Below are 15,016 nucleotides of genomic sequence, written 5' to 3' on the forward strand. Positions count from 1 at the left end.
TGGTCTCAGTCCATCCTTGTACTTAACATAGAGACTGAGGATCAGAGAGGAGCTTGACTTGCTCCTCTCTGATTATGAAACAAATTAGTGGCTGAGCCTGGACTCAGCCCAAGGTAACCATTAAGATAATCCCCCTGCTCCAATCAGCCAAACCATCTGCAGAAGAATAAGGCTTTTTGGGAAGAGGATGGGAGACATATTTTCTGGTTGGTACAAAATAAAGACACCATGTAGAACGAAATAGGCATGCCAAAGACCTGGCATAACTGTAGATTTCTGTCTACTTGGATGCTCCAAGCAGGAATTTTTTTTTTTTTTTGAGACAGAGTTTTACTCCTGTTGCCCAGGCTGGAGTGCAATGGCACGATCTCGGCTCACTGCATCCTCCGCCTCCCGGGTGCAAGCGATTCTCCTGCCTCAGTCTCCCAAGTAGTTGGGATTACAGGCATGTGCCACCATGCTCAGCTAATTTTGGTATTTTAGTAGAGACAGGGTGTTTCGCCATGTTGGTCAGGCTGGTTTTGAACTCCCGACCTCAGTTGACCTGCCTGCCTCAGTCTCCCAAAGTGCTGGGATTACAGGTGTGAGCCACTGCGCCCGGCCAGGAGGGTTTTTGTTGTTGTTATTGTTTTAAGGAAATTGAAAAGGAGATAGAAGAAAACCAAGAGGAAAAAAAAAAAAAAAGACAAAGCAGCAGCATGAGAGAGAGAAGAGAGGAGACAAGAAAGAGACAGAGGAGAGAGAGACACGGGTAGAGTAGATCAGTCCACCAATGAGAAAATGAGCTCATCTTTGTTGCCCAAATCAGGTAGGGTCAAAGGCAAACGAGAGGAACACACTCACAGTCATTGAGTTAGATACGGAATTGGGTAGGAGAAGAAAGCAAGGAAGGAAAGCAGTACCGCCTCAATCTCTTTGTTCATCTCATCTTTAAGGATCTTGTTCTCTTTGTCACAGCGTTCTAGCTGGGCAGCTACTTCATCAGCCTCCAATCTGGTCTTCATCACCTAAGGACCAACAACACGGTGGTTCATCTTAGGCAGAGCCACGTTTTGGTGAAAACCATCTTCCATACCCAACCCTTTCTGGGATTGGCCTGGTAGGGAGCCCCCAGTCTGATGGGGGCAGGGTGGGCACTGCTTGGAAGGGCCAGGGCCCCAGTGAGGCCTACCTGACTCTTATAGTTGTCAATCATCCCCTCATAGTTCTTCACTGAGGCCTTCAGCTGCTGGACCTCGAGGTGTGCCTGGTTGAGCTTGTCCTCCATTGGAGCAAAGCTGGCCTAGAAGGGATGGCTCATGAGTAACCCACAGGAAGGTTCCGCAACAGGTGGACCTCCTACCCTCAACTCTATCCAAGGAACCAGCAAAGGAAAGGCCCCCTACTCTAACCCACAAAGCACTTTGCCTGAGAGAAGCACCGAGAAACAGGTAAGACTCCTAATGTTACCACCTCAGGTGAATAGAGATGCAAATAAATTACTTCTGTTTTTTCTTATTCCAAAAGCAATATATAATCATTAAAGAAAATGGAGATAAAACCAATACACACTAATCCTAATGCTTAATGACTTGGGATATAGCTTTACATCTATAGCTGCATAACTTTTTTGTTTCTATCAAAAAGAATGAGACTATACTATACTTACTGCTATTGTAACATACTTTTTCCCCGCCATGGGATCTGCCAGGTTACATGTAACATACTTTTTGTTTAAATTTGTTATTTATTTATTTATTTATTTATTTATGAGACAGAGTCTCGCTCTGTCACCCAGGCTGGAGTGCAGTGGCCCGATCTCAGCTCACTACAACCTCTGCCCCAGAGTTCAAGCAATTCTCCTGCCTCAGCTTCCCGAGTAGCTGGGGCTACAGGCATCCACCACTACGCCTGGCTAATTTTTATATTTTTAGTAGAGACAGGGTTTCACCATATTGGCCAGGCTCGTCTTGAACTCCTGACCTTGTGATCTACCCGCCTCCGCCTCCCAAAGTGCTGGGATTACACGCGTGGGCCACCGCGCCCGGCTGTTTATTTATTTTTGAGGTGGAGTCTCGCTCTGTCACCCAGGCTGGAGTGCAAAGACACAATCTCAGTTCAATGCAACCTCCACCTCCCAGGTTCAAGCTATTCTCCTGCCTCAGCCTCCTGAGTAGCTGGGATTACAGGCACACACTACCACACCCGGCTAATTTTTTATATTTTTGGTAGAGATGGGGTTTTACCATGTTGGCCAGGCTGATATCAAACTCCTGAACTCACGTGATCTGCCTGCCTTGGCCTCCCAAAGTGCTGAGATTATAGGCGTGAGCCACCATGTCCAGCCGTAACATACTTTATAAATTAACAATATGTTGTGGGCTGGGTGTGGTGGCTCATGCCTGTAATCCCAGCACTTTGGGAGGCCAAGGTGGTAGGACCACGAGGTCAGGAGTTCGAGACCAGCCTGGCTAATCCTGTGAAGCCGGGTCCCTACTAAAAATACAAAAATCAGCCAGATGTGCTGGCGTGCGCCTGTAGTCCCAGCTACTTGGGAGGCTGAGGCAGAAGAATCGCTTGAACCTGGGAGGTGGAGGTTGGTTGCAGCGAGCCGAGATAGCACGACTGCACTCCAGCCTGGGCGACACAGTGAGACTCTGTCTCAAAAAAAAAAAAAAAAAAAAAAAAATTACGTTGTGATTTTCTCTCAAGTCAATAAATGTCCTCTGAACTTACAATGCAGGTGGGAAATTTAAATAAAATAAATGTCTTCCTGTAACCCAAATACTCATCTTAGATGGAACAATAAAAAATGGTGTATCAAATGAATAAAATAAGTAGTAGTCACTTAAAAGAGAGATAAAGCTCAAAAATCCAACCTTAACAGATGTCTGTAAATATGGTTAAATCAGAAAAGCAAGTGACAGAATAATGGATGGATGAGTGGATGTGTATGTGCTTGATTATGTTAGTACTGGGGGAAAATCTAGAAAAATACATGTTCATGGCTAGTGGAGATCTTCACGTCTATATCACGTTTCTGTAATGTTTTGAACTTTTACTATGAGCATATTTAACTTTTATAATCATACTAGGAAAGGCCAGGCGTGGTGGCTCACGTCTGTAATCCCAACACTTTGGGAGGCCGAAGCAGGTGAATTATTTGAGGTCAGGAGTTCGAGACCAGCCTGACCAACGTGGTGAAACCCTGTCTCTACTAAAAATACAAAAAATTAGCTGGGCATAGTGGCGGACGCCTGTAATCCCAGCTACTTGGGAGGCTGAGGCAGGAGAATCGCTTGATCCCAGAAGATGGAGGTTGCAGTGAGCCAAGATCGTGCCACTTCACTCCAGCCTGGGCAGCAGAGCAAGACTCCGTCTCAAAAAAAAACAAAAAAAATTATATTGGGAAAATATACTTATGCAAACATCATTTTGAAGGGCCACAATGTAATACACTACACAGATGCACCATACTATAACTAATCCCCTAAATAATTGTTGGCTTTTAAAATTTTTTTGTAGAAATGGGGTCTTGCTGGGGTTGCCCAGGCTGGTCTAGAACTCCTGGCCTCAAGCAGTCCTCCCGCATTGGGATTACATGTGTGAGCCACCATGGCTGCCCTCCTAAATAACTGTTAAGACTCACATGTTACTTTTAATGTATCTGACAATTGCACTATATAATGAGATACTAGTACACTCCCACCAGAGTAGCTAACATAAAATAGACACTCAGTACCAAGCATTGCCAAGGAGGCCAGAGCGACTGTTATCCTTTTACTCACCACTGACAGGTGTGGAGATTTGTTCAACTACTTTACTATTCACTAACATCTACCAATAACTACTTTACTACTTAGTAACATGCTTTACTATTCAGTGACATCTACCAAATATAGACTTATGCACACCCAGTGATGACCTAGCAGTTCTACTTCAGGGTATATAGACAATAAAGACGCACCAAATGTGTACACCTAAAGACATACAAAGATGTTCACAGCAACACTATGGAAACCCAAATGTCCACTGACAGTAGAATGGACAAATATACTGTGGTGTATTCATATAACGGCATACCCTAGAGGGCTGAGGATGAATAAACTGCTACAAACAATGGGGCTGGCTCAGCAAACTTGCAGAGTAGAAGCCAGGCCCGAGGGTATTCAAACTACTCAAATCTCTAAAGTTAAAAGCAGGCAACTAACTTGTGGTGACAGGAGATGGGCTAGCAGTTACCTTTACAGGGGTATTAGTAACAAGAAAGGTCACTAGGGTGCAGGCAAGGTTCAATCAGAGTGACTGATAAAGTATATTCACTTTATGAAAATTCTAGGATCTGTGTACTTTTCCATATGTTATTCTCCCTTACAATCAATCTTAACAAGAAAAAACAAAATCAGTGAAAAAATAAAGCTAGATATTATTGCCCAGATCAACAAAAAACCAAGATAAAACCTCTCTCTGAAATGTCAACCTCTGCTCAGGTGCCTCTCGCCCCGGCAGGCTGAAAGGAGGGTATGGTGAGGTTAAGAGCTAGGGCTCCAGAGTCAGACTCAGGTTCAAATCTCAACTCCGATACTTCCTAGGGCAAAATCTTGACAAGAAACTTGACCTCTCTCTCGGCCTCGGTTTCCTTATTCTCATTTCTTTTTTTTTTTTTTCGCCCAGGCTGGAGTGCAGTGGCGCGATCTCAGCTCACCGCAACCTCCACTTCCCGGGCTCAAGAAAATTCTCCTGCCTCAGCCTCCTGAGTAGCTGGGATTACAGGCACACGCCACCATGCCCAGCTAACTGTTTTTGTATTTTTAGTAGAGATAGGGTTTCACTATGTTGGCCAGGCTGGTCTTGACCTCCTGACCTCAGGTGATCTGCCTGCCTCAGCCTCCCAAAGTGCTGGGATTACAGACGTGAGTCACCACGCCCGTCCCCTTATTCTCATTTAATGGAGATAATCATCACGTTACTGGCAGATTGTTTTCCAGGCTGGAGTGCAGCAGTGCGATCTTGGCTCACTGCAGCCTCAACCTCCCAGGCTCAAGCGATTCTCCCACCTCAGCCTCCTGAGTAGCTGGGATTATAGGCACATGACTCCACGCCTGGCTACTTTTTGTATGTTTTGTAGAGACAGAATTTCGCCATGTTGCCCATGGCTGGTTTCAAACTCCTACGCTCAAGTGATCCTCCTGCCTTGGCCTCCCAAAGTGCTGGGATTACAGGCCTAAGCCACCACGCCTGATCAAATCCAGGCTTTTCTGACTCCGTCTTAGTCCGATGCCCCCAGGCCCACTTAAGACAAGACCTGGTCATCAGCTCACTGGGCCCCACCCAGATGCCTGGTCCCCAGCTCTCACGCGAACCTTCAGTCTCTCATTCTCCAGCTTGAATGCGGAATACTCAGCAGTCTGACGGTGTAGTCTCTCCACCAGGCTATCCCGGTCTTCCCGCATCTTCTCCTCCAAGGTTTGTTGTTGGTTTACGAGATCTGTTACCCGGCTGGAAGATCACAAGGTGAAAGCAGACAGAGACAATCAATTACACAGGTTCTAAAGAACCCAGGTCATTGTGTGGTGAGGGACCAAGTGTTCTCACCACTCAACATACTGCCTGCCTGCTCCCCAATCTCCATACTGAGAAGCAACTCTGCTGCCCTGCCTCGGCATTGCTGCTGTGGCACTCCCATGCCTGTCGCACCTCCGAACAACGTCCGTTAAGATGTGTCTCCCATACCTCCCCTTCCAACAAACCATCTACAATTCAACAACAAGCAATGACTTATTAAGAGAAGTGTGGGCTGGGTGTGGTGGCTCACACCTGTAGTCCCAGGGCTTTGGGAGGCCAAGGCGGGAGGACTGCTTGAGCCTAGCAGTTGAAGGTTGCAGTGAGCTATGCTGGTGCCACTGCACTATAGCCTGGGTGAAAGAGCAAGACTTTGTCTCCACTTTAAGAGAGAGAGAGGGATGTGTACCCATCTTGATCCTCTCATGAGACCAAGACACTCTTTGAAGGCAAGGACCCTTCCCAACTCCCTACGACACCTCCCTGAATCTCTCTGCCTATCAGGTCTTGGTGTTAGGACAGACTCTTCTGGAATCCCGTCCTGGACTCCCAGGCTGGTGGGCAGGGATTATCACCTAGGCATTCCTCTCCAGCCAGGCCCTGAGCACCCTGGGCTTTTGTGCCCCCAGCAGGGGGCTGGTGCCATGATTGGCTCGTTCACATATGAATACCCACCTAGCACAGGCAGGAACAGCAATGAGTGTGGTGTGGGAAAAAGGCACAAATAGAGAGAAAGACGCCAACTTAGGAGCCAGCTGCCTGCCCCACCCCCAGTCCCTTCTGCTCCCTGCTGCTCCCTCAGTCACTCAGCAAAGCTATCATCAGTCAGAGCAGAGACTGTGGCCTCAAGAGGAGCCCTGGGGCTCACAGGTGCTTACTCCTCTATCTTGACCACAGACCCATCAAAAAACTTTTGCACAATACGTGCTCTCAGTATTGACCAATTACAGTCCACCACTGAACACTGACCAGGCCCAAGCAAACACGTCAGTTTGCTGGCAACTCAAGTTCACCTGGCAAACTCCTACTCACACTTAAAAACTCAGTTCAGCCGGGCGCGGTGGCTCAAGCCTGTAATCCCAGCACTTTGGGAGGCCGAGACGGGCGGATCACAAGGTCAGGAGATCGAGACCATCCTGGCTAACCCGGTGAAACCCCGTCTCTACTAAAAAAAATACAAAAAACTAGCCGGGTGAGGTGGCGGGCGCCTGTAGTCCCAGCTACTCGGGAGGCTGAGGCAGGAGAATGGCGTGAACCCGGGAGGCGGAGCTTGCAGTGAGCTGAAATCCGGCCACTGCACTCCAGCCTGGGTGACAGAGCGAGACTCCGTCTCAAAAAAAAAAAAAAAAAACTCAGTTCAGACATCTTGTCCCTAATTCCTCCCCTGTACCATGTATGCTTCTGTCTTAGGTATCTATGTTCTCCTACTAGACAGAGAACTCCCTAAGGACAGCAGCTGGCATACAGCCTGGCACATAGTGGGTTCTCAGAACATGTTTGCTAAGTTGAGGTGAATATAGTAAGAGACTTTCCCGACCTGGGAGATTAAATGAGCTCCCCCATGACCTATCCTTAGTCCAGGGAGTCCGTGCCTCTTGTAGCCCTATCTCCTCTACAGAGTAGAGGGCAAGGCATGCATTTGTCTTCTTACTGCTATAACCCTGATGGCCAGCACACAGCAGCTTGGTATACGGTAGATGCTCAATACATATTTTTCCAATAAATGAAGGAACAAATGAGAATGATGGAATGGTCGCTGCTCACAGTTCGCCAGTGGCAAGAAAGGTGTCAGCTCAGTCACTTGCAACGTGGGGCCACTTTTGCCCCCTACTCCCATGCCACACCACTGACCTACTGACTGGCAGGCACTGGCAAACAGCTGCTGTCCCTGGGCAGACAACAGAGAGAAGACACTTGGGTCACCATCTGCCCCATTCCCCAAGAATAGGAATGAGGACACCAGGGTGCCCATTTCAAATGCTGTGTAGACTGGAACAGGCTCAGGCCCACGTGCTGAAGTCAGACTCACACCTCTGTGAGCAGAGACCCGGCCCCTACCCAGTGCCTAACAGTAGGGTAGGACCCCAGGACTAGGGCCAGAGCCTGCACCCCAGCTCCAACCAGAAAGCCCAGCTCAGGGCTGCCCACATCACAGCCCAGTGCAGCCCCCAGCCCAGACAGTACAAACAGCAGTCATGTGGCCTTCCCTGAGCCACCAGGCTCCTCCCACCTGCACACCCAAGTCCCTCAACAGCCCCATGTTCCCTCTCCTACTCTAAGACGTACTCATTCAGGACAATAATTTCCAGCTCGAGGTCTCCCTTGTCTTTTACGACTTGGTTGTAGCGGCTTCTCCAGGACTCCAGAGTGGATAAAGCTTCAGCGACATAAAGATCCTGGGAACACGGGACAACAGCGCCTGTCAGCCTAGTGTCAGTGCTGAGGCTGCCAGGAGCTGGGAGCAGGCTCATCCTAGGTGGTTTCTCACCCTGGTAACCTAAACCTCATTCTGGAATTCACCTTTCTAGGGGGCGCTGGGACTGACAGTGGGAGCTCAGTTAGTGCTCCCAGATTTCTAGCAATCAAATGTGTCCTGTTTGTAAATCCTTCCTTGACCATCATTCTCACCCACAAAGTTGACATGGCTGAACTCTCCTACAAAGCCTCCAATCATCTCCAGCCACCCACCCATCCAGCTTTTACCCATTTGATCCCCTTAACTCCCTCTCCCTCCTCCCCAGTCATCTATCCTTTCCACCACTACCATCCCTCATCCACCCACCCCTCCACTACCCATCTGGCCAACCACCCCTCTGCTATCACGCAGCCCTCCACAGGGCAGGTGAGGAGCTGGGCACCCCAGGCCTGTGACCTTGTCGGCGAGTTGCACGTGCAGCTGCTCGGCGTACTCCTCGCTCTTCTCGGCTCGCTCCTTCTGGGCGCGGATGGCCTTCTTCAAGCTCTCTTTGTCTCGGTCTCCCTTCTGCTTCAACTCCTTCAGCTGCTCCATGATGGCCTCCACTTCTGCCTTGTGCTGATTCCCGCTGCGCTCCAGATTCTGGAAGGGGGAAGGGTTGGGACAGAGAGGGAGAAGAGAGACAAGGAGGTTGTGGGAAGGCAAAGCAGAGGGTGAAGGAGAAAGAGAGGAAAAGGCAAGAGCAAAGAGGAAACGAGGAAGACAGAAAACAGATGCTCAGCTGTGTAAGAGGCTCCCCTAACTCGGACCAGAGACATGGTCCCTCCCAGCTCCCACGATACCTCCCTGGATCTCTCAGCCCATGGGGTCTTGATATTAGCTCAGAACTGCTCTGGAATCCTTCCCTGAACTCCCAGCCTTGTGTTCAGAGAGAATTCCTTGGTCACTCAGCAGATGTATGACCTCAGAGGACCCCTGGGCTACAAAGAGACCATCCCTTTCTCTTGGGTAATTAGGAGAACTGAGGGCCTAGGGGATTAAGTGATAGGCCTGGGGACATGGCACACAACCCCGTCACTGCTGGGAAGGATGCCCAACACCTCCTGGGTCTCTGTCTATTGCTCTTGCCACTGTCCTAGAATGTCTCTGAGGCCTGAGTATTTTGTCATCAGCTGTCTCAGAAACCTTTGGAGGCACACTTCCTGAGTGTGATACCTGGGCCAGGCCACCACCATCAAATTGGCAGGCCTTGCCTCCTCTTTCCCCACTTGTGGGGCCAGTAGGTACCTTGATCTGCATGCACAGGCGACTGTTCTCAGCTTCTTTGGACCGAAGCTGTGCCTGCAAATGCCCACGCATGGACTCCATGGATTTAGAAAGCTCAGAGGCTGTCTTTGCTTGAGCCTGTGGAGAGACAGAGAAAGTGATGGAGGCACAATATTTTTTTTTTGTTTTTTTCAGACGGAGTCTCGCTCTGTTTCCCAGGCTGGAGTGCAGTGGCGCAATCTCGGCTCGCTGGAACCTCCACCTCTTGGGCTCCAGCAATTCTTCCGCCTCAGCCTCCTGAGTCGCTGGAGTTATAGGCACATGCCATCAAACCCAACTAGTTTTTTGTATTTTTAGTAGAGACAGGGTTTCACCACGTTGGCCAGACTGGTCTCGATCTCCTGACCTCAAGTGATCCACCCTCCTCGGCCTCCCAAAGTGCTAGGATTACAGGCGTGAGCCACCGTGCCTGGTCAACAATTTTTTTTTTTTTTTTGAATCAGGGTATCACTCTGTTGCCAAGGCTAGAGTGCAGTGGCATGACCACGACTCATTGCAGCCTCAGTCTCCCAGGCTCAAGTGATCCTCCCATCTCAGCATCCAGAATAGCTGGAACTACAGGTGCATGCCACCACACCTGGCTGATTTTTTTAAAATTTTTATTTTTATTTTGCAGAGATGGGGTCTCTCTGTGTTGCCCAGGATGGTCTCGAACTCCTGGCCTCAATCAATCCTCCTGCATTGGCCTCCCAAATTGCTAGGGAGAGGCCTAGGCTGGTCTCAAAAAAAGTGCCAGACATGAGCCACTGCACCCGGCCCAAAGGCAGGATTTGAACCCAGCTCTCTGCATATCCATTATGTTCTACTGGCTCATAAAAATGCACAACTGCAGCTGGGCGCAGTGGCTCATGCCTGTAATCCCAGCACTTTGGGAGGCCGAGGCAGACAGATCACGAGGTCAAGAAATCAAGACCATTCTGGCCAACATGGTGAAACCCCATCTCTACTAAAAATACAAAAATTAGCTTGGCATGGTGGCGCACACCTGTAGTCCCAGCTACCTGGGAGGCTGAGGCAGGAGAATCGCTCAAACCTGGGAGGCAGAGGTTGCAGTGAGCTGAGATTGCGCCAGTGCACTCCAGCCTGGCAACAGAGCAAGACTCCGTCTCAAAAAAAGAAAAAAGAAAAAGCACAACTGCTGGGGACAATACCTTCTCACATTGTATTTCCTGAAGGAGCTCTTCCACCTCCTTGTCCTTGTCTTGCAGCAGTAACAGCAGGCGCTGGAAGAGAACAAAAGCTGTCAGGTGCCTCCTGGGGAGGGCAAAGAGGCCCAGCCCAGGAGGGCAAAGAGGCCCAGCCCAGGGAGGACAGAGACTTCTGAGTGCCTGGCCACTGGGGCCCAAAGTCCTATGTATATTGGCCCATGTCAGAGATCCTGGCAGGAAGCACCTAACACATGCATTAAAAAAAATTTTTTAAACAATGAACATGTATTTATTTTACAATTTAAGAACAGTAATGTTAATTGTAGAAAACATTGAGAACACACCAAAAAACTCCTCCAAAGAAACCCCGTAACCCCCCATGTAGAAATAACTAGTTAATGAATATTAAAAGTCATATACTCAGCACCCTTTAAAAAAAAAAAAGTCATATGCCTACTTTGTTCCATAGCCTAAAATCTCATTTTGACCACAATGTGATTAAATCTTCTGCATCTTTCGAAAGAGCTGCTTGATGTTTCAAGTTACTGACGTATATCATAACTTAACAAGGGTTCTTGAGCTGGGAATGCATTATCGCCAAGCTTGCTGCATCTCCACTCCTTCCTTGACTAAGCATCAGAAGAAACAGGCCACACCTTGGGAAACTGGGCCTCCATCTCCCTCCCCTCTCTTGGAGACTTACAAAAGCATTAATACAGCAGACACTCCAAAAAGTCTTGGAAAAAGCTGTTGAACTTTATGTTCAGGCCAGCCTATGGTTTCCCAAATTTAACTGGCTATGGAACCTCCCCTTTGGTTTCTTGCACTCATTAACATCTCAAGGAACTTAGGGTTCCATGAATAGACTTTGAAACATGCTGCTTTGGGAGAGACTCCTAGAATTAGGATTACTGAGTCCAAAGGTGTGTGCTTTTTGATGGCTTTCAATCCATAATACAAATAAGGAAATCCAGCTTTAACAGACAAGGATGATTTACAAATCCAACATCATTATTACCTGCCTTCATGTTGGTGTCCAGCTTTGTGGTTCAAGGTCTCAAGTAACTAACTACACAAGCCTATCAGAACAGGCAGGACAGGAGGACATCAGCCCATTTTACGGATCATGAAACTAAGACCCAGCGAAATGCTCCAGCCCTCCTGCCTTGATCCAAGCACCTCTACACTTTGTAGTGGAACAACACCCTTGCCACCTGTACCCACTAGAGTAGACAGGGGGAGCCTTAGATACCGCTTTCTCTGAGTCGGCCTCCGCCAGCCGTTTCAGTAGTGCTCCTTGTTGCTCCATTAGTCTTTCAGAATCCTTCAAAGAAAGGCAAAGGAAAAGGTCAAGTCATTAAGCAATAAACCCAGATGTCTACATTTTATTGATTCTTTACCTTTTCCAAAAATTGTATTTTTTTTTTTTGAGTCTTACTCTGTTGCCCAGGCTGGAGTGCAGTGATGCAGTCACAGCTCACTGCAGCCTGGTCCTTCTGGGCTCAAGCCATCCTCCCATCTCAGCCGACCTAGTAGCTGGAACCGCAAGTATGCACTACCATGCCTGACTTTTTAAACATTATTATTATTTGTAGAGTTGGAGGGTATCTCTGTTTGCCCAGGCTGATCTTGAACTCCTGGGTTCAAACTATCTGCCTGCTTTGGCCTCCCCAAGTGCCAGGATAACAGGTGTGAGCCACGACACCCGGCCCAAAAAGCTGTATTTCTAATTTGAAAAGTAATAGGTGAATATATTCTCACTATGAAATACTGAATGCTAATAAAGCTACAGTTCCTCCTGTACCCACCTCCAAACCCTACTCTACTACTATTAGTTTGAGGAGTATCCTTCCCATCCTTTTTCTCTGCATCTACAGAGAGAAATACTGTATTTCTCTGTATTGAAAATACTTTACAGAATTCAATATTATATTCAAATCCTGTTTCTCTGTAATGAAACAGTATTTTGCTACATCAAGAGAAATACTGTTTTTCTCTGGGGGAAGCGGGAAGGGATTCAAGTGTAACTTTAGGAAAATAATACCATATTGTATTTATGTGTTACTTAATTTTTTTAAATTTTTTTATTTTTTAGAGACAAAGTCTCACTCTTGTACCCCAGGCTGGAGTGAGATGGCACGATGGCACGATCTCGGCTCACTGCAACCTCCGCCTCTCGGGTTCAAGCGATTCTTCTGCCTCAGCCTCCCAAGTAGTTGGGATTACAGATAACTGCCACCATGCCTGGCTAATTTTTGTATTTTTAGCAGAGACAGGGTTTCACCATATTGGCCAGGCTGGTCTCAAACTCCTGACCTCAGGCGATCCGCCTGCCTTGGCCTCCCAAAGTTCTGGGATTATAGGCGTGAGCCACTGTGCCCAGCCGTTACTTAATTTTTAAGAACGGCTTTATTGAGATACAAATTTGAACACCATTTAAAGTGTACAGCATGGTGACTATAATTAATCATGTATTATATACTTGAAGTCTGCTAGGAGATCTTAAGTGTTCTCACCACACACAAAAAAAGATAACCATGTGACGTGATGGATGTGTGAATTAGCTTGATTGAGGTAGTCACTTTACAATGCATATGGGCATCAAATCATCATGATGAACATCTTAAAATATATATGACTTCTGTTTGTCAAATATACCTCAATAAAGCTAGAAGAAAAAATAAAGTGTACAATTAAATGACTTCGGTATATTCCATTATTAATTTTTAAAAATTGTGGTAAAATATATGTAACATTAAACTTGTCATTTTAACCTTATTTCTTTTAGAGACACAGTCTGGCTCTGTCACCCAAGCTGGAGTACATGTTGTGATCATGGATCATAGCTCACTGCAACCTTGAAATCCTGGACTCAAGTGATCCTCCCACCTCAGCCTCCTCAGTAGCTGGGAACACAGGTGTGCGCCACCACACCTGGCTAACCATTTTTAAGCGTACAATTCAGTGGCATTTAGTACATTCATCATACTTACAACCATCACCACTATCTAGCTCCACAACATTTTCATCATCCGAAAAACAAACCCTACACCATTAAGCAGCCATTCCCATTCCCTCCCACTCCTGCCCCTAGCAACCACTGATCTGCTTTCTGTCTCTAATGTGCCATGGCATGTTGAACCTCTCCCTGTCTCTAATATGCCATTGCCATTTTTAAACTCTCCCCACAACCTCTGGACAATGAGGCTGTTCCCATGTTTTGCAACTACAAACACTGCAGCAATAGATGTTGCTGGGCATATACAAAGTGCCTCTCTAGGGATACCAAGAAGAGGAATGGCCAGGTCAGAAGGTCTGAGATTTGTGGCTGAAATGCCTTGCAAAATGCCTGCACCAATTCGCCGGGCTACAAGCAGGACATGGGAGGACTCGCTTCCCTGCACTCACCAGCACCAGGCAGCAGCCAACCTCTGCCTCTGTTGCCAGTATCTGCCAATAGCACTCCTGCGAAATGGTTTCATTTGCACTTTTCTAATTACCAGTGAGGATTAGCATCCTCTCACATGAGTCATTTGGGTTTACTCTAGACTGAACTTCCTGCTCCCACCCTGGCCCATTTTCTCACTGGGCTGTGTCTTTGTGACTGTCCCTATTTTTCCTTGGCACCTGAACAAAGTATCCCTTGAGGGAGGGACATCTTGTTCACCCTCTTTCCCTCTCAGACCCACAGATCCCCTTCATGAGCCAAGAGAAAAGGGCTCTCTGGTTCCCAAAGTTTCCTGGGGACCTAGCAACTGATAAAAGACAGTATTATGGTTTCTCTGGCAACAAGAGGCAAAGAACATGGGACAAAAGGCTTGGCCACAGATGCAGAACCTGAGGCTGTTCTCACTGCCCTCCAGGCCTCCCCTGGGGCTCTGAAACCACTGCCCAAATCTTCTGCCATCCTATGTGCATGAACTCACCGAAGCCCCTACTCTAACAGCCATGCACTATCACCACTCCCATCCCACAGAGGAGGAGACCGAGTCTGGAAGAAGTGAAGGCAAGTGAGGCCACACAGATGGAAGGGGCAGCACTGGGCCCTAAGCTGATTCGGACTCCAGAGCCAGAGCAGTTCCCCACCACACTGAGCACTCCCCAGCAAACACCGAGACGGTGAGGCAGCCCTGAGCACAGGCAGGCGCCAAGGAGCTGAGCCTGGACTAAGCAGGAAACACCACTTTTGGGTGGGAATTCAAATTAGCTGACCCTTCATCTCCAATTGAAGATGGGACTCCAGGATGATAGAAGCTACAAAATCAAAAAAGGAGAAAACTGGCTAGAGCAAGAGGCTTTTTTTTTTTCCCCCCTTTTTGAGATGGAGTCTCACTCTTGTCACCCAGGCTGGAGAGCAGTGGTGTGATCTTAGCTCACTGTAACCTCTGCCTCCCGGGCTCAAGCGATTCCCCTGCCTCAGCCTCCCGAGTAGGTGGGACTACAGGAGCGTACCACCATGCCAGTGAATTTTTTCTATTTTAGTAAAGATGGGGTTTCACTGTGTTGCCCAGGCTGGTCTCAAACTCCTGAGCTCAGGCAATCTGCCCACCTCAGCCTCCCAAAGTGCTAGGATCACAGGCGTGAG

At 47.9% G+C, this 15,016-nt stretch overlaps 2 protein-coding genes across 16 annotated transcripts in view; one reads left to right on the forward strand and one right to left on the reverse strand.

Moving 5' to 3' along the window:
• Positions 1-15,016, forward strand: part of GOLGA2 (golgin A2) — a 434,268-nt gene that overhangs the window by 184,541 nt on the left and 234,711 nt on the right. The gene's annotated exons all lie outside the window — the stretch shown is intronic.
• The window catches only part of ODF2 (outer dense fiber of sperm tails 2), a 45,902-nt gene that overhangs the window by 7,027 nt on the left and 23,859 nt on the right, over positions 1-15,016 (reverse strand). For all 15 annotated transcript variants that reach the window (XM_050759846.1, XM_050759842.1, XM_050759841.1 and 12 more), the window contains 8 exons: positions 11,684-11,755; positions 10,435-10,506; positions 9,245-9,361; positions 8,414-8,599; positions 7,828-7,937; positions 5,343-5,478; positions 1,172-1,282; positions 903-1,007 (listed from right to left, as the gene is read on the reverse strand). In XM_050759846.1, the coding sequence (XP_050615803.1) occupies positions 903-1,007; positions 1,172-1,282; positions 5,343-5,478; positions 7,828-7,937; positions 8,414-8,599; positions 9,245-9,361; positions 10,435-10,506; positions 11,684-11,755 (909 nt within the window). The remainder of the gene's footprint in view (positions 1-902; positions 1,008-1,171; positions 1,283-5,342; positions 5,479-7,827; positions 7,938-8,413; positions 8,600-9,244; positions 9,362-10,434; positions 10,507-11,683; positions 11,756-15,016) is intronic.

This window comes from Macaca thibetana, chromosome 15 (assembly GCF_024542745.1).
Source record: "Macaca thibetana thibetana isolate TM-01 chromosome 15, ASM2454274v1, whole genome shotgun sequence".
Lineage (NCBI taxonomy): Eukaryota > Metazoa > Chordata > Mammalia > Primates > Cercopithecidae > Macaca > Macaca thibetana.